At 47.4% G+C, this 20,068-nt stretch overlaps 1 protein-coding gene across 1 annotated transcript in view; it reads right to left on the reverse strand.

The window, feature by feature from the left end:
* Positions 1 to 4,243: 4,243 nt before the first annotated feature.
* The window catches only part of C9H12orf49 (chromosome 9 C12orf49 homolog), a 41,481-nt gene continuing 25,656 nt past the window's right edge, over positions 4,244 to 20,068 (reverse strand). Inside the window, exon 5 of the mRNA XM_009181783.4 lies at positions 4,244 to 5,596. Within this exon, the coding sequence (XP_009180047.1) occupies positions 5,561 to 5,596 (36 nt within the window). The 3' untranslated portion in view covers positions 4,244 to 5,560. The remainder of the gene's footprint in view (positions 5,597 to 20,068) is intronic.

Genomic DNA, 20,068 nt, shown 5'->3' on the forward strand with positions numbered 1-20,068 from the left:
TGCAGGAGGAAGGGGAATGGAGGAGAAATGGGAAAGAAATAACAGTCTCTAGCCCTCTCATTGTATTTTCTGAACCCAGGAGTCCAAAAAGTCCCCAAGAAGTCACGGAGCGCTTATCCCAACTGTGAAGGAAGCTGATGTGAAATCAAATATTAAAAGGGTAGAGGAACCAGCATAGTTTTCCATATAAATGAAGCTACTTACATATATGAAGATTGCTTTTAAAATTCAAATATAATTATTTTTTAAAAGGCATCCTGCGAGCTCTGTCTCTGCCGGCACTGACACTTCTGGGCTGTTGTCATGTGCCAGTGAGGTGCCTGTTGGCAGACAGCCCAAAGCACTTTGTAACATGCCCTCCAGATCCTAAGTGAAAACTGATCAAAGAATTGGCACCAGCAAAGACAAGACTGAAATCAGCTCTAAAAGGGGTGGGGTTGGGCTATTGTCCCTCTTTGTGGGAACAGCTGCTTAACGGGGCATTGGAGCAGCGTGATTATAATATGCATACGGACTGCTCTGTTAACAGAAGCCGGCTTAAAGTACTCCAGGGGCCTCCACCTTGTGTTTTGGCAAAGGGATCTTCGAGGATGCTGTGTCAAACCTTTTTGAAAATGTCTCCTTGACACGGAGGGTGAGGAACGGCGTCTGCGAATCTCATTACACAGGGTCCCACGCCTCCCTCTGCTGTTCTCTGGCTCCCGTTTCTTGGCTGCCGCCAGTGGGAGCTGCACGGGGGTCACCTGCCCCTACTTTTAATCAGGACGGGGAAAAAATGCACCAAAGGAGTGCCGCGGGTTACCTGAGCGGACCCGGGAGCCGGTCTCCTGAGTACTAGGGGGAGGATCATTTATTTGTCTGTAGATGGGCAAGCAGGCAGCTTTGCAGAGTCCCTGGGGGCCAGTAGTTCTTATAAAGGAGAATGCACCACCAAGCAATTAGTTTCATCGTGTTGTGCATGGGATGGCATCACCTGCTCTGGAATGGAGAAGGAGAGGGGACATCCTGGCACTGGGAGTGGGGAGGGCTGAGGGGGACCCCATGGACACAGCTGACCCCCAGTTCCACAGGCCAGGGGAGGGAAGCGAACTGTGCAAGTGCTGGAGTCGTGGGGCTGGGATCTTACATGATCTGAATCTGACACATTCCTTCCAGGGCACTGGAACTTAAGATGTGAGTTAGCATCGCCCTTCATCGGAGGTGGAAACTGGAGCTCAGCAAGGTTAGAGCAATTTCACCAAAGTCTCCTAGCTAGTAAGTGGCAGGGCTAGGACCACACCGCCCCCCTCCCCCCAACACACTCATCCGCCCCACTCCAAGGCCTATGTGTTTTGCTGGTTGGTTTTGTTTTTACTTGCACCCCACCCAAAGGAAACGGATATGTTTCTTTTTCTGGGGGGTGGGGGGTGGAAGTTGGCTGCTCCCTAAGCCCTGCCAGGCCTCATTCAGAACGGTTTCCCTGCCTCCGTCCTCAGCCCGGTGGCAGCTAAAAGGCCCCCTGGCCTCCATCTCCCAGTGTCTGTGGGTAGAAGCGAAGGGAGGGCGGGAGGAGGGGAACAGTTTTAAAATGAATATATGCATGTGTCTCTCCTGCTAATCACCGGAATGTATTTTCAGGAGAGGTGAGCGGAGGGATTAGCTGCAGGACTCCCATTAATGTTAACTTTATTTCAGTAATGAGGTGCCAAGGCATAGAACAATCACTGTGGCTAACACGGTGTAATCACAGTGATGAGATCCGCACGCTGCGAGGGGAGGGCGACGGGAGGATCGTCAGGAGCGGGGAGCTGCTCGCTGGTGGGGACGGATGACACAGAAGAGGTGGGGGAGCAGGACGGGAGAGGAAGAAGGAGGTGGAGGCAGGTGACCCTTGGCAAGGGCCGAGTGGGTTAAGTGAGGGCCCCTGATAAGGAGGAAGTAATCGTAGCAACTCCTCAGTGAGTGCCCGGAGTGGATAGTCCGGGAGGGGGACTCTGCTCGTTTAATTTAATCCTCTTGGCAAAAGGGAGGGCAAGGTGCTATCCCCATTGTATAGATCGGAAAACTGAGTTTGAGAGATGTTGAGTAATTGGCCCAGCGTCACAGAGCTGTTGGAAGAACCTCAATTGGAAGTAAGTTTCTCCTAATCACTAAACTTTTCGGGACTCCACCCCCACTACAGAGAGCAGAGGACAGCAGGCAAGTGCAAAGAGCTAAAACAGCAGGGCTGGCAGGAGGCAGACGCGGGTGTGCATGCCCAGCTCGCCTGGAACACCAATGCATGTGCCTGGGTTGGCAGGATTCAGCACTGACCCACAGCTGACCATTTGGATGTCTTAGCCATGCTGAGAGAGGCGAAGAAAGGAAGGGTAAAAATTGCTACATAACCAGATTCCAGGTGCCATCTCTGGCCACAGAGGAAATCATCAGTGTATCCACAAACAAAAGTTAGAATGTTCTCTGACTCTCCTGACCACCCTATCCTTCTGTTTGCAAATGCTTGCACCCGAGGGACAGTTAACTCCTAACAGAGGCTAGTGTTTCTCCAAGTGTGATCTGCAGACACATCTGGGCCCCTGTTAAAAACACTGCTTCCTGGACTCTGCCCCATACCTGCTCCGAAAGCATTTTTTTTTTGGCAGCGGGGAGGACAGAGTATCACTCTGTTGCCCAGGCTGGAGGCTGGAGCGCAGTGGCTTGATATCAGTTCACTGCAACCTACGCCTCCTGGGTTCAAGTGATTCTCCTACCTCAGCCTCCCTAGTAGCTGGGATTACAGGCAAACACCACCATGCCTGGCTAATTTTTTTGTATTTTTAGTAGAAACAGGGATTCCCCATGTTGGCCAGGCTGGTCTCGAACCCCTGACCTCAAGTGATCCACCCACCTCGGCCTCTCAAAGTGCTGGGATTACAGGCATAAGCCACTGTTCCCAGCCCCAAAGCATTTCTTAGAGCAGCTCCTGGACAAGATTTCCTGAAGGTTTCTCTGTATTCGTAAGAACTCGTAGAAAGCAGACATCTATAACCAGCAAAACACATTCTGCAGGCCAGTCTTGCCCCAATTCCATGACCCCATCGCCTTCCCTGGTTGTTCAAAAGTACGAAGTTCGTGCTTTCAACACACTTATTGAGCACCTACAGCGTGCCAAGCTCTAGTTCATGCACTGGAGACAGAGCAATAATCAAACCTAAGTCCCTGCTTTCACAAAGCTTGCATTCCAAGGAGCAAGACAAGCAAGCAAGCAAACCGGGAGGATATCAGGATATCAGAGAGTGCTGTGAGGGAAACAAAAGCAGGAGGAATAGAGCAATGGTTTTCAATCAGGCAATGTTGCCCCCCAGGGAACATCTCGAAACGTCTAGAGATACTTTTGGTTGTCATAATTTGGGGAGGGAAGTGCTGGCATGTAGGGGCCAGGGGTGCTGCTAAACACCCTTCAATGCACAGGGCAGCCCCCGTAACAAAGAATTATCCAGTCCTAAATATCACTGGTGCCCAGACTGATAACCCCTGGGCTAGGGAAGAAAGAGGACTGTTCCTCAAGGCAGGGGTCAGGGAAGGCCTCCGGTGAGGGACAGTTGAGCAAGGCCCCAGAGCAGGTGAAGGATGCCTGTGGGTGGAGGGTCTCAGGCAGAGGGGATGGGGTTGGAGGAGGCGCCCTCACTGCAGGTGGGAGCGTGCACGCCTCAAGGGAGAGATCTGGGGGTTTCAGCCTAAGTGTGATGGAGCCTGGGGGTCCCAGCAGGGCTGGAGATGCTCTCACTTAAGCTTCCAAAGGGTTCCTTTGGCTGCTGCAAGAACAGCCTAGGAGGAGCCGAGAGGAGCTGGGGACCAGGTGGGAGGATGCTGGGTCACCTAGGCAAGAAATGTAGGGGCCGGAAGGGGAGGAGGAGCCCCAGGGTGGTAAGGTGTGGTTTGGATCAGAATGTGCCATCCAGGGCCAGGCACGGTGGCTCACACCTGTAATCCCAGCACTTTGGGAAGCCAAGGAGGGCGGATCACTTGAGGTCAGGAGTTTGAGACCAGCCTGGCCAATAGGGTGAAACCCTGTCTCTACTAAAAATACAAAAATTAGCTGGGTGTGGTGGCACATGCCTGTGATCCCAGCTGCTCAGGAGGCTGAGGCAGGAGAATCACTTGAACCCGGGAGGTAGAGGTTGCAGAGAGCCAAGATCATGCCACTGCATTCCAGCCTGGATGACAGAGCAAGACTCTGTCTCAAAAAAAAAAAAAAAAAAAAGAAAAGAAAAGAAAAAGAAAAAGAGTGTGACGTGCCATCCAGGCTATAGCCTCCGGGATTTGCTGAGGGACTAGTCGAGGGAGCGAGGCAGAGAGGAATCAAGAGTCACCTTGGAGCCGACTTTCTATGAGGTCCCTGCTCCAGGTGTGTCCTTGACAAAAGGAACTCCGAGCCCTGCTTCTAACCCTAAGCCGGTGGCTCTCAACTAGTGGCGACTGTGCCCCCCAGAGGACACTGGGGACTGGACCATGTCTGGAGACGTTTGGGGTTGTCACAGCTGGGGATGCTGGCTCCTACCGGCATCTAGAGGGTAGAGACCAGGGATGCTGCTGAACGTCCTGCAGTGCCCAGGACAGCCTCCACCACAAAGAGTCACCCAGCCCCAAATGTCACTAGTGCCAAGACTGAGGAATCCTGACCCCTGACTCCCCTAAACCCTGCCACCTCCTCTCACACAGGGCCTGGCCCCGCCAACTTAGCGGGGACTTTGTCAGAGGCCGGAGATTCCAAATCAATGCATCTCAGTGGCTAAGGTCCGTATTAACTACATCTCACTTGCTTCTGACAGTGACACAGATCAGATGCTGCTGCTGTCGTGGCTGCCACCACAAGAAACAAGAGTGTTGGAGTGCAAATTCATTATCCAGCTGTTAAGAGCGACAGAGCATGCACGCATCTCTCCCCGACCGGGGTGTCTGAGAGCCAGCCCTGCTGTATGATTGAGTGGCTGCCAGCCTCCTCTTCTCTGTAACCTTGACACGCCGGAGCCGGGCCTCCTGTGCACAGGCTAAAAATCCTAAAGGCAACTGTGGCGGCAACAAATAGATGGGTTAATTTGTTTCATGCCCCTGCGTCACCAGGCTCTCGCAGAAAAAAACAACCACCACCACCACCACAATCTCCATGTGTGGGGTTTCATACCCCAGCTGCCGGGAATCAGATTCAGCGGGAAGAAGAAAATGTGACGTCGATGCAGAGATCCATTTATTCGGTGATGTTTGCTTAAAAACTGGTTTTTCATCTGCAGGTTATTCTTGCACGCTTGGACCTCAAGCAACACAATATCACATTTCCAGGTGGTATCTTTAAGGAAAGCCAATTAAGACTCTTGGCACTTGTAGCATGAAACATTTTACAATTTTCTTCAAAGCAATTTGCCAACATTAGCTAATTAAAACACCCAGCCTTCCATTGAGGGACAATGGGAAGAGCGTACAGTCGTCATTTCTGAGCATCTGTTGTACAGATAGAAATCCAAATTCCTTTTGCTTCTACTTGGTCAAGGTCCTTCTCTGAAGGTGGCCTTTGATGGTTTTTCCGCACCCTGCCTGGGAGCATTTAGAAGAAGATTCCAGCTTTTCTAGCACTTAGACTCTAAAATAAAGAACAACACAGGGAAAGGAGTTTGAGCAATGGAGGCTGGTCTGCTAAGCCAGGGGTTGGCAAACTATGGCCCAAGGGCTGAATCCAGCCCTTGACCTGTCTTTGTAAATAAAGTTTTATTGGAATACAGCCATGCTCATTGGTTTACATATTGTTTCTGGCTATTCTCAAGCTAAAACAGCAGGGTTAAGTGACGGCAAGAGAAAGTATAAGGCCTAGAAAGCTGGAAATATTTTTACTGTCTGGCCTTTTACGAAAACAGTTTGCAGACCTCTGCATTCAGCGGTCTGTTCGCATCTGTCTATGATCTTCCCGCTCTGCAGGCCAAACTACCCCATTCCCAGTTGCTGATTGGACAGCTCTTCTCCCATGGTGTCATTACTGTTATTAGGTCTAGGCCCCAAACGAAGGTCTCCAAAGAAGTATCTCTGGTCGGTAGAAAGGATTTTGTTTCTTTAGATAAAGATGGGGCCGCTCTATGTCAATCAGGCCTATCATGAACTCCTGGCCTCAAGCAATCCTCCCATCTCGGCCTCCCAAAGTGTTAAGATCATAGGCTTGAGCCACCATGCCCGGCCCAGTAGAAAGGTTATTCAAGGAAAGGGACTTTGAATTTAATCTCTCAGTATAAAAGATAATTTGACAATGTCAAAACCCAATAGAGGCCAAGCGCAGTGGCTCACACCTGTAATCCCAGCACTTTGGGAGGCCAAGGCAGGTGGATCACCTGAGGTCAGGAGTTCAAGACCAGCCTGGCCAACATGGTGAAACTCTATCTCTACTAAAAATACAAAAGTTAGCTGGGCGTGGTGGCACGCGTCTGTAATCCCAGCTACTTGGGAGGCTGAGGCAGGAAAATCACTTGAACCAGGGAGTCAGAGGTTACAGTGAGCCAAGATCACACCACTGCACTCCAGCCTGGCAACAGAGTGAGACTCCGTCTCAAAACAAAACAAAACCCAGTAGAATCTTTCTCTCATTTTACTCCATTTTCCTAAGGATTGCAAGGTCAGCCTTCTGTTGCAGTTTATACAAAACATTTTCCCTTCTCCAGCCGCCACTACCCCATTTGGAGATTCCATGTTGGGGAATTCGTTCCCCTTTTTTGAGCCCTGACTTCCGGGTGGTTCAAGGAAGAGCCTTCAGTTCTCCATGGATGCAGCCCATGGTCACCTGGATGCCTAGGACTGGGGAGTGAGAGTCCAGGGGTCAGGGGCCAGGATGTAATTAATTTAATCTGGGTCCTGGGATGTCTGAAGGCAAGACCAATGTGACTTGTCGCTTCAGGGTTGGCAGAGACATTTCTAGATACCCCTTACCTTCTCCCCCATCTTCCTTAGCATATCCTTATCTGAAGGCAAACTTTTATCTGATGCATTGTTTATATGGAGTAGGTTGAAGAAACCTCATTCATCCAGGAGAAATTCCTTTCAAAGGGTGCAGTAAAAACCCTTTTTTTTTTAAAAAAACCCTCAGGTGGTATACCCCCAGAGACACCCCCGCAATAAGGCCCCTCCGCAAATCGGGGCCTTCAAGAATGAGTTGGTGAAGGCAGGGTTGGGGACAACCAGATAGAGAGGAGAGAGACACCCTCCCTACAGCCACGGCAGCCACAGCCCTCCCGGAATTAGTTCCAGGCTAGTGTGTGTGTCCCACTGATTCATGAATGGCATGTGCAGGATTAGGATCTTGCAGTGCAGGACAGAATGGGCTTGTGTGGAATCTAACTTACAGAGGACATCTAAATAGGGATTTTAGCTTAGTTCAAACCCCACTATATTTTCGAGCTCACTCAGCCACACTGCCCACTAGAATATTCTGGGAGCAAAAGGACTCAGTAGAAAGCGTTTTTGCTAGTCTGAGGGTTACCAAATCATAGTTTCTCGGGTTAGAAGAGAAACTGAAACAAAGTTGTACACAGTGTGAGCAAAAAACTTTACATATATCATCTTTTTTTTTTATTTTTCTTAAAGACAGAGTCTCGCTCTGTTGCCCAGGCTGGAGTGCAGTGGCATGATCTCGGCTTACTGCAACCTCTGCCTCCCAGGTTCAAGCAATTATCATGCCTCAGCCTCCCCAGTAGCTGAGACTACAGGCATGCACCAACACTCCCAGCTAATTTTTTTGTATTTTTAGGAGAAACAGGGTTTTGTCATGTTGGCCAGGCTGGTCTCAAACACCTGACCTCAAGTGATCTGCCCTCCTCGGGCTCCCAAAGTGCTGGGATTACAGATATGAGCCACCACACCCAGCCTACATATGTTATCTTTTTAATCTCCCCAATAAACCTGTGGGGAGGGCATTATGATGCATCTTGCCAATTTCACAAATAAGAATACCGTGCTTCAGAAGTATTTAGAATTGGTGTAAAATTATGCCACGTGTAAGGGGCAGAGTTGGATGGAAGCCCAGGTCTCTCTGGCCGAGCCTACTGAGCTCTCTGTGCCAGATGCCATTCTCCCATGCCACACATACAAGTGTATTCTTAGTATATTTCTTTCCTTTTCTTTTTCTTTTTCTTTTTTTTTTTTGAAGAGCTGGGGTCTCACTATGCTGCCCAGGCTGGTCTCAAACTCCTGGGCTCAAGTGATCCTCCCACCTCATCCTCCCAAACTGCTGGGATGACAGGCATGAGCCACTGCACCTGGCCATCTTCGTATACTTCTTAGTATATTCAGAGTTGCACAGCCATTCTCACATCAACTCTAGAACATTTTCATTACCTCCCTGAAAGAAATCCCATATCCATTAGCCATCGCTCCCCATTTCCCCCAGTCCCTTCAGCCCCAGGCAACCCCTAATCTACTTTCTATCTCTACAGATGTGCCTATATTCTGATGTGCCATTTCACATGCGTGGAATCATAGACAATGTGGCCTTTGTGACTAGCTTCTTGTTTAGGATTTAGCATCAGGCTGTCAAGGTTCATCCATGTTGTAGCATGGATCAGCACTTCCTTCCTTTTTGTGGCTGAGTAATATTCCACTGTATGGGTAAACCACATTTTGTTTATGGCTGAATAATATTCCACTGCATGGGTAGACCACATTTTGTTTAAATATTCCTTCGCTGATGAACATTTGGGCTATTTCTACCTTGTGGCTACTGGAATAGTGCTGTTGTAAATATTTGTGTACACGTTTTTCCGTACATTTTAGAAAATCACATTTTTGTGCCTTTTGTTAAAGACTGAAAGAAAAGTTATAAACACGTGCTCTCCCTGAACAGCGTTACAAATATTTATTGAAACGACGGAGGCATTTAGGGCAGGGTAAAGCAGCTGGTTGAGGTAAAAAGAAAAGTGGGTCGAAAGTCAAGGTTGGGCACAGTGGCTCACGCCTGTGATCCCAGCACTTTGGGAGGCCGAGGAGGGGAGATTGTTTAAACCCAGGAGTTTGAGACCAGCCTGGCCAACATGGCGAAATCCCGTCTCTGCTAAAAATACAAATATTAGCTGGGCATGGTGGTGCATGCCTGTAGTCCCAGCTACCAGGGGGGCTGAGGCAGGAGGATCACTTGAACCTTGGGAGGTTGAGGCTGTAGTGAGCTGTGATCGCGCCACTGCACTCCAGCCTGGGCAATGGAATGAGAACCTGTCTCAAAATAAGCAATCCAAAAAAGTCAGCATACAGAATGATTGATCTTTTTGATTCATTCACCAAATACTTACTAAAATATTTCCCGAGCATAAGATAGTATCCTGGGTACTAATGATTTCACTCCCTGGCTAGTCTATCATTCCATTATTATTATTATTACTGTTGTTGTTATTATTATTATTATTATTTTGAGATGGAGATTCACTCTTTTCACCCAGGCTGGAGTGCAGTGGCATGATCTCTGCTCACTGCAACCTCCACCTCCCGGGTTCAAACAATTCTCCTGTCTCAGCCTCCCGAGTAGCTGGGATTACAGGCGTGCACCACCGCGCCTGGCTAACTTTTGTATTTTTAGTAGAGACAAGGTTTCCCCATGTTGGCCAAGCTGGTCTCCAACGCCTGACCTCAAGTGATCTGCCCACCTTGGCCTCCCAAAGTGCCGGGATTACAGGCATGAGCCACTGCACCCGGCCTATCATTCCTTGAAAAATACAAAGTTGCTGCTGTTCTAGAAAACATTCAAAGGTCAATCATTTGTCTTTTCAGGGCCTTACTCTTCTCATCAGCAAGCGGGGACAGTGAATCGACCCGGAGGCCTGGGAGAGGCAGGAATAACGATGCACGAGAGAGAATTCTGGATTCGGGAGAATCAGAGGCTTAACGAATACAATGCTGACAATAGGAACATTATGATACAAGAAACTATTTGTATCCATCGTCCTTTCCTCACCTGAAATAACGTATTGATTCCTACTCAGTGATGACATTTTTCAGGCACCAAGAGTTGCCCATGGAACAAGAAGTACATAAACTTCCTTGCTTTGTAGAAAACAGATTCCGTTTTATAAGTGGTTTGATATTTTGACACTACCTCCAAAGGTTGGGAAGACCCCTCACGAAGCAACAGGAGTTGGCCAGAAAGAAAAGAATCAGCCGATGGCTGGGAAGCCGAGGCTGCAGTCAGCCGAGATCGCACCATTGCACTCCTGCCTGGGACGACAAAAGCGAGACTCCATCTCAAAAAAATAAAAATTAAAAATTAAAAATAAATAAAGGAATGATAGACTTGCCAATCTGCCTTGGAGAAGCAACAGATGGTTAAATCGTAGGGTTCCTGGCATTGCATTTGCCACATTTGCCAGCAGATGGCGACATGATCCTGCAATGTTGCATTAGTGCAACCCCGGGCAATGAAAGGTCAGGGACAGGGCACCTGAAGCTGGCTACTTGGAGACTTGTGAACCTCATCTATTGCTTTGCAGAGGTCTGAACACCACTGAACACATTTGTGAAGGAGGAACAGAGGAAGGTCGACCAATGATGTTTTTAAAACAGCTATAAGGATCGGATGAAATTTGCAATTGGCTTAAGCTTGAACTCCAGATAATCAGCCGAATAAAGACATGGGGGTGGGAGTTAAAACAAAGAACTTGATGCAAATTAGGGTCAAACAATGATCCCCTTATGGCACATCCATTCCAAGGAATATCTTCAGTCATTAAAAAACCAAGTGGTAGTCTGGGCGCGGTGGCTCATGCCTGTAATCCCAGTACTCTGAGAGGCTGAGGCAGGCAGATCACTTGAGGCCAGTTCGAAACCAGCCTGGTCAACAAGGCAAAACCCCATCTTTACTAAAAATACGAAAATTAGCCAGGCGTGGTGGCATGTGCCTGTAATCCCAGCTACTCAGGAGGCTGAGGCAGGGGACTTGCTTGAACCCGGGAGGCGGAGGTTGCAGTGAGCCGAGATCACGACACTGCACTCCAGCCTGGGTGAAAAAGTGAGACTCCATCTCAAAAACAAACAAACAAAAAACCCCAAGTGGTATTAGATATGACACCAAAAGCACAATCAACAAAAGAGAAATTAGACAAATTCAGCTGGGCTCGGTGTCTCCCGCCTGTAATCCCAGCACTTTGAGAAGCCAAGGCAGGTGAATCACTTGAGACCAGGAGTTCAAGACCAGTCTGGCCAACATGGCAAAACCCCATCTTTACTAAAAATACAAAAATTAGCTGGGCGTGGTGCTGCACACCTGTAATCCCAGCTACTTGGGAGGCTGAGGCAGGAGAATCTCTTGAACCTGAGAGGTGGAGGTTGCAGTGAGCTGAGACCACACCACTGCACTCCAGCCTGGGCGAGAGAGTGAGACTCTGTCTCAAAAAAAGAAAAAAAAAAAGAAAAATTAGACGAATTGAACTTCAAAATTAAACTTCTGTGCTTCTAAGAACACCATCAAAAAAGTGAAAAAACAAACCACAGAAAGGGAGAAAATATTTGCAAATCTGATCTAGAATATATAAAGGATTCTAACAACTCAAAAACGAAAAGACATAAAAGCTAATTTTAAAATGGGCAAAGGATTTGGATACATCCCTCTCCAGAGAAGATACACAAATGGCCAATAAGCACACGAAAAGATGTTCAACATCATCAGCCATCAGAGATGTGCAAGTCAAAACCATCCTGCGACAGACCCCACTTCACATCCACCAGGGTGGCTATAATTTTAAAAAGCAGACAATGACAAGTGTTGGCACGGATGTGATGAGGAATTGGAATCCTTGTACACTGTGGGTGGAAATGCAAAATGGTATAGCTGCTTTGGCAAACAGTCTAGTAGTTCCTCAAAAGGGGAAACACTGATCGAATTTGACCCAGCAATTCCACTCTTTCATATGCCCAAGAAAACTGAAAACATATGTCCACGAAAAACTTGGACATGAATTTTAAAGCAGGATTATTGGTTGGTGCAGTGGCTCATACTTGTAATTCTAGCACTTTGGGAGGCCAAGGCGGGCAGATCACTTGAGGTCAGGAGTTCAAGACCAGCCTGGCCAACATGGCGAAACCCTGTCTTTACTAAAAAAATACAAAAATTAGCCAGGCATGGTGGCACATGCCTGTAATCCCAGCTCTTTGGGAGGCTGAGTCAAGAGATCACTTGAACCCAGGAGGCAGAGGTTGTAGTGAGCCAAGATTGCGCCACTGCACTCTAGCCTGGGCCACAGAGCAAGACTCTGTCTCAAAAAAAAAAAAAAAAAAAAAAAAAAAAAGAAAAAGAAAAAGAAAAAACTCATTATGCATGAGAGCCAAAAGCAGAAACCACCCAGATGTCCGTCAACAGATGAATATTTTAACAAATGTGGTATAGCCACACAATGGAATACACTATTCAGTCATACAAAGGAATGGAGTACTGGTCCATGCTACAACATGATTGAACCTTGAAAACATCATTTTAAGTGAAGGAAGCCAGACACAAAAGACTCCACTAAAAAGACCCTGTCTCCACTATAAATACAAAAATCAGCCAGGCGTGGTGGCATGTGCTTGTAGTCCCAGCTACTCGGGAGGCTGAGGCAGGAGAATCACCCAAACCCAGGAGGCGGAGGTTGCAGTGAGCCGAGATTGTGCCACTGCAATCCAGCCTGGCTGACAAGAGTGAAACTCCATCTCAATCAATCAATCAATCAATCAATAAAATTGATAGTGGTAACGGTTGCACAACTCTGTGAATAAAGTCATTGACTCATACACTTCAAACGGGTGAATTATAAGGTAAGTAAATTATATCTCAATAAAGCTGTTACAAAAAAATCAAATGCTAGACTATTTAACATGGAAAACCATTCCCACTACATTGTTAGGTGAAAAAGAGAAAGAAAGAGAGAGAATGGAGCCCCGGGGCTGCTGGGTTCCATAGCTCCCTGTGAATGATGGCCCCTGGAGATGCAGAATGAAACGTGGGATTTCACCCCCTCCATGATCCATGCATGCTTGGTGGAAATTGACTCTGGCTGTCCAAGTCCACAGTGGTGTGCAACTCACTTTCTCTCCAACTCATCCTTCAAAGCCCCATTTAAGAGATATTTGGTTACAACATGGTAAAATATAATGGGATCCCAATTTTTGTTTCTATTAAATATATGAATATATAAGCACATGTGTGCATGAAAATAGATACACATCAAAGGGTAACAGTGGTTGCGTTGCCTACAGGTAGAAAGGCTATGGAGCTTTTATTTTCTCCTTCATATTTGTATTGCTCTAATTTTCTATAATGCAATGTATTCATTTGCAATTAGAAAAATATATATGTGTATTTTAAAATGTATCTGTAACCCCAACACTTTGGGAGGCCAAGGTGGGCGGATTGCTTGAGTCCAGGAGTTCAAGACCAGTTTGAGCAACATGGTAAAACCCCGTCTCTACAAAAATACAAAAAATTAGCCAGGCATAGTGATGTGCACCTGTAGTCCCAGACACTCCGGAGGCTGAGCTGGGAGGATCGCTTGAGCCTGGGAGGTTGAGGCTGCAGCGAACCATGATCACACCAGTGCACTCCAGCCTGGGTGACAGAGCAAGACTCTGTCTCAAAAAAAAAAAAAAAAAAAAAAAAAAAAAGATAAAAATAAAAACATATTGTTTTATTCTGTAAGGCTTCTCTGCCTGCCTCACTCACATAGTAACACTCCTTTTATCCTCACATTTATAACCCTATATAATGGGTAGTGGCATAATTGCTTATCACCTCCAACAGACATCTGACGACAGATATCATTCCTAATTTATCATTCCATCCAAAACCCAGAAATGCCTGCCTTTGATATGCTCAGTGAACATAGTACGCATTACCAAATACTAAGCAGTATCTTCTGTGTGAAGCCTACGTTAAATTTTTATTCAAGACTTTGTACCCTTTGAGGAGACAGTAATACAATCCCTTCAATGCTTTATATTATCATGCGAGATTACTTCCCTTTTTGCCCTTGCTGCCAGGAAGCTTACTTGCATCAACTGTGTTGCTGGCTTACAGATGCACGTCTGATTCTAAATTTCTTCCTTGAGTCTAATGTGTGGCATTTCCTCAACTTCTTTTTGAAAAGAAACAAGCTACAATCAGTGTAGCTCTATGCATGAGGTACGAACAAATAAATAGTGGTTATGCTGTTGAGGATAAAACATTTTCTTTGGAAGTCCAAAGTGGTATTTTATCCTAAGAGGGATGGTAGCATCAACATCTAAGGGTGCTCAGGCACTATGTGTCCAGAACCAGAGGCTTGGAGCAACTCAATTTTAAACTCCAGAAGGGATGAAGCATCTTCCAGTACTGTCTACTCCCCAAGTACCTACACAGAGCTGGGCGAACAATAAGCACCCTTTAAATACATGCTGCATAAATGCTCAGGGCTCAGAATTCCGCATCCTTGCCATGCAAGGGGTCACAAAGTTTAACCCAGGGTTTCTCAGCCCTAGCACTTCTGACACTTGGGCCAGTGAGTTCTTTGTTGTGGGCCGGCTGTCCTGGGTGCTGTGGGATGTTGAACAACATCCTCGGCCTGTACCCACCAGATGCCAGTAGCACCCCTGCACATAAACTTTTTGACAATCAAAAATGTCTTCAAACATTGCCAAATATCCCTGGGGACAAAATCTCCCTCTGGTTAAACAGCATGGGTTTTTGCCAGGTGTGGTGGCACGGGCCTGTAGTCCCAGCTACTTGGGAGGCAGAGGCAGGAGGATCACCTGAGATCAGGGATTGGAGACCAGCCTGGGCAACATAGCAAGACCCCATCTCCAAAAAAAAAAAAAAAATTTAAATATTAGTCAGGCATGGTGGCTCATGCCTATAGTCCCAGTTACTCAGGTGGCTAACATGGGAGGATCACTTGAGCCCAGGAGTTCGAGGCTGCAGTGAACGGCGATTGTGCCACTGCACTCCAGCCTGGGCCACAAAGCAAAACTTTGTTTAAAAAAAAAAAAAGAAAAGAAACGAAGAAAGAAAAAAACAAAGAAAGAAACAAAAACAACAACAAAATGTCTTCAAACGTTGCTTGAAGTGGGTGGTGTAAAATCTCCCACTGGTTAAACAGCACTGGTTTCAAGCAACACCTTCCAGGTCCTGGAAGCCACCAACCACAATCCTAGAATACCAGGACTGGAAGGACCCCATGCTTTATCCTGTTTACATCCTTTCACAGACAGGCCAGGGGGCCCAGAAATAAGAGACACACGGAGGCACAGCCCCTGCCCATAGGAAACGACAACGGGTGATCAAAACGTGCCAAGGCAACACGCTGCCCCGGCCCTGCTTGCACTCAGATTGGAGTTTGCAGGTGGCTCCTCCATGTCATGGTGTAAACTTGTGCTAAAATTAACCTGAGCATCTGAGACTTCCTCTATAAAATGACGAAAAAGAACTCCTGGCCGGGCACGGTGGTTCACACCTGTAATCCCAGCACTTTGGGAGGCCAAGGTGGGCAGATCACCTGAGGTCAGGACTTCGAGACCAGCCTGGCCAACATGATGAAACCCCATCTCTACTAAAAATACAAAAATTAGCCAGGCATAGTGGTGTGCACCTGTAGTCCCAGCTACTTGGGAGGCTGAAACAGGAGAATTGCTTGAACGCGGGAGGCAGAGGTTGCAGTGAGTAGAGATCGTGCCACTGCACTCCAGCCTGGGTGACAGGACTCCATTCCAAGAGAAAAAAAAAAAAAAAGGAGCACCTGGCTGGGTGCAGTGGCTCATGCCTATAATAATCCCACCATTTTGGGAGGCTGAGGCAGGCAGATCACTTGAGCCCAGGAGTTCGAGACCAGCCTAAGCAACATATCGAGACCCCCATCTTAGCAACATATCGAGACCCCCATCTCTACTAAAAATTTTTTTTTTAAATAGCTGGGTGTAATGATGTGTGCCTGTAGTCCCAGCTACTCAGGAGGCTGAGGTGGGAGGATCACCTGAGCCTGGGAGGTTGAGGCTGCAGTGAACCAAGATCGCACCACTGCACTCAGGCCAGGTAACAGAGTGAGATTCTCTCTCTCTCTCTCTCTCACACACACACACACACACACACACACACACACACACACACACAGAAGAATGCCGGTCTCAGAAGATGGGGATGGGACGCTGCACGTGCAGAGTGGCACATGGCGAGTGCTTCATAAATGTTTTTCTTTGTCTGGGTATGAATGGTTAAGAGGCCTGTCCCACTTTTTGTGTTGGCGGAGGGTTCAGGAGGAAGAAGGGGGTAGCTGTGGGTATTTATTTAAGACTTGGGTCTTCTCTGCACCAGAAGCATGCCCAGTTCCCTCTTCCACAAGGGCTACTTTCCTGAGTCCCTGTTCACAAAATTGCCAGGACCCGGGAAAGAGTCCTGATTTGTCATCACCACCAGATGGTTCTCATCTATAGAAACAGCTTCATTGTTTTCAGGAGAGAGAGCTCCACGCAGGCACGGGGCCCATAATCTCTAGACAAGGATCACATTGAGGACAGAAAACCTATGGCATTGGTGCCACCAAGTGGCACAGAAAGCAATTGTCGGTATCTGTGCCACCCGCACCGCCTTGCTCTCCACTTTCCATCTCTCCGTCTTCTTCTCCTTCCCTTGAAATCGTACCCGCAAGTGTCATTTGACTACACTGCCATCCTTCGAGGTCTGAAAGGGCTGCAGTGAGAATAAAGGGCTTTATGATCACAGCTGACTCGGCTCTGTAGTTCCTCCCCATGCTAAATCAGGTCAATGAGCTGATTTGTGTCAAATAAATTAGCCCAGCCGGCTGCTAAGCTGCTCCAAGCCTATCTGTCTCAGGCTTCCAGGTTGGCATTTAGCAGGCTGCAGGCACAGCCCAGGCAGGTATGGATGCCACGGATGGAGCTCGAGGAGCACGCCCTGAAGTGCTGCCCAGATGGAAACCTCCCAGGAGAAACTGAGTCCAGTGCGTGCCTAGGGAAGAGAGCACAGTGGATTCCAGCTCCAGACATCCTGCTGCAGATGCCACTGAGCATTTAGGAACATCTTTAAAAACTGAAGTCCTTTGTACCCTCGAAAACCACCATGTAGACCAGCAGCTTGCCAGGGCGGAGCCGGTGCTGGGGGAAATGTGGACCACCTCGAGCTCAAATAATCTTACAACACCAGGTAGCCAGTGAGATGGTCCACAGATCCTTCCCCAGCCTTTTTATGTTTCACATTTCTGCATTTAGCAGTTCACTAAAATAAATGACAGGCTCAGGAGATCTGGAGGACCGTTTTCCCGATCTGTCTCTCTGCTCTCTCAGGAAAGTCGGAGTCATGCCAAGAGATGCCCTGCCGCGACAGGTTTCTTCAGCATCCCTAATGCAGGTCAACTCCGGCCGCGGCAAATGCGTATAATTTATTTGTGCAGAACAAAAAGACTTCTTTCCCCACTGCATAAAATCAGACAAGGAAAAAGCAGGCAAAGCTAAACTCCTGTGCAATTATGAGAGGATTTTAACCTCTAACCGGGCTTCAATCTTCCAGGCACGATGATAGAAGTGGAAAGCGCGCTTGCCTGCTCTGCAAATGAATTCGCTATCATTGGATTAAATCAATCTAACAGGAGCTAATTATTTTAAAATAATATGGACAGCAGGGTCCTACCTTTATTTACATACAAATACAAAATCCACGTTTATATACAAAATACAGGCAAAACGCTCCAGCGGAACTTTAATTAGTGGTTATCTCTAGGGGCTGGGAATCTAATTTGGCACAATTTAATTTCTTTGTAAGTTCGTACCTTTTAAGGTTTCTGCCTGGTAATCACAAAAGCAGAGAAAGGAAAGCCTTTTACTGAGCAATGCCTGTAGAAGCCCTGCTTAGGAGTTCCAAGACGCTCTGTGTATCTCAGGTTAAGCACACCTAAATAATTTAGCACTGCATTAAGGCTCAGAAATGTAGTACCGTTGTGTGCTTCTCTGCCAAAAGGCAGCTATTTTTATGACAGAAAACACAGCAGCTGTTTTCACAGGTGCAGGGCAGCAGTACATGGGAAGTTGGTCCCAGCAGAGAAGGATATGGTGTCTCTTTAAAACTGGAGGAGGAAGAGGCAGAAAATGGTGAGCCCCAGTTAAAATCTGCAAGAGAGGAGGAGGAAGGAAGCCCTGGTTCGGAGAAAAACGGGCTCCAGATGGCTGGGCTACATTTGCCCTGTGAAAATCAAAAGCCTGGGTCCCAGCCGCTGGGAGACATGGGCTCTGTCTGGTCTTGCTTTAACAGCCAGGGGGACTTTTGGCTTGTCACAAAAATTGGAATTTGGATCTGCAAGATACGCTAGCAATCACCCTTAATTGACAAATGAGGAAACCAAAGCCGGAGAGGGTAATTTACTCAAGGTCATTAAGGTCAGTGCTCTTGTCAATAAAATTAGGATATTACTCACATACTTCATACTGCTTTTGTTGCACACACACGCACACACGCGTGCACGTGTGCACACACAGAGCCAATGTATGGGAAACAACCCCAAGAATATATGTCATCACATTTACTATTCAAATTAGCATCAACTGGTCAAATATTTATTCAGGTAGTAACTTACTCAACATTTCTATCTTGACATCCCCCAGTACAACTTAATACAATGCCCCAATCCCCATAGGACAGGACAATACTCTCTCTCGCTCTCGTTCTCTCTTCCTTAAGAATAGTGAGATGTGACCAACAGAGTCTGGAATCTTAAATTACTGATAATGGTGATCTCTCATTTAGCCAACACTTTTTTCCCCTCCCCAGACAGGATCTCACTCCGTGGCCCAGGTTGGAGTGCACTGGTGCAATCACGGCTCACTGCAGCCTCAACCTCTTGGGCTCAAGCCATCCTCCCGCCTCAGCCTCCTGAGTAGCTGGGACTACAGGCATGCACTACCGTGACTGGCTACTTTATTTATTTATTTATTTGTAGAGACAGGGTCTCCCTATGTTGCTCGGGCTGGTCTCAAATTCTGGGCTCAAGCAATCCTCCCACCTTGGCCTCCCGAAGTGCTGGGATTACAGGTGTGAGCCACCACACCCAGCTGCCAACACCACTTTCGATTTTGGGATACACTGGGTGTACAGTGATCAGAAGCTTACCTACCCCATGTTGCATTAAAAAAAGTATGAATTAAAAAATTCCAAGAATAAACTACCCTACCAAAAACTCTAGCAGTGCTGATAAACACCACATTTCTGAGAGTGATATGTCTTGGTCCTTCTGGTCTCATAGAGTGTATAGTCCTGAGAAAAAATAAACCTGGACTCGTGGTAAAAGATTTGAATAATTAACTGCTTTGCTCATGGGTGTAACTGGCAAGTCATTTTCTTTACTACAATACTAAAGACTGCACTTTCATTTTACACACAGTCCAGCGGTTCAACTCCACCATCCGGGACTAATTGAGTCGTACACAGGAAGGTCACTGAAGAGGTTCTGCGGAGACGCAGTCAGCCCGCATGCACGTCACCACTCGGCTCCCAGCTCAGGTGCAGACCGACGGCGACCGCTTGCTCCACTTTGCTCTGTGACAGCAGACCAGATAAGGCATGTCGCAGATACATGCTGAAAGCAGGGTTGCCTGTACACAAAACTGTACTCACGCTGTGATAACACGCAAAAGGTCACACGCTGGAAGAGCCTTCCTCAACAAACAATAGACTAACCGGCCAGAGGTGGAGAAAGCTTCTCAGAGTCCCACTATCTTCGTTTTTATGGCTCCTATTTACTTACATGATACCTTTTTAGTAGAATGACTAGTTTTCTAAACAGAATCTGTGATGACAGGCCCACATTTCTTCCCCAACCCCCACCTCCAAAGCCACTCCATTCAAAGAACTGCTGGCGAGGTGCTGGGGAGAGCCAATCTGTCATAGAGGGGAGGCGTTCCTACTCCTCCAGATCCTTCTGCAGACAGGAAGGTGTCTGCATTTGGTGGAGTCCAAGAGTGCGGTGAGGACACAGTGGCAAAGTAATAATGCCATTCCTTGAGGCTACGCCCGGCTAGTAGAGACATGTGAGGAAGTAACGTGTCCTGTGGGGATTTCAGGGTAATTTAATCAGCAGCACTTCAG

This window comes from Papio anubis, chromosome 9, assembly GCF_008728515.1.
Source record: "Papio anubis isolate 15944 chromosome 9, Panubis1.0, whole genome shotgun sequence".
Classification (NCBI taxonomy): domain Eukaryota; kingdom Metazoa; phylum Chordata; class Mammalia; order Primates; family Cercopithecidae; genus Papio; species Papio anubis.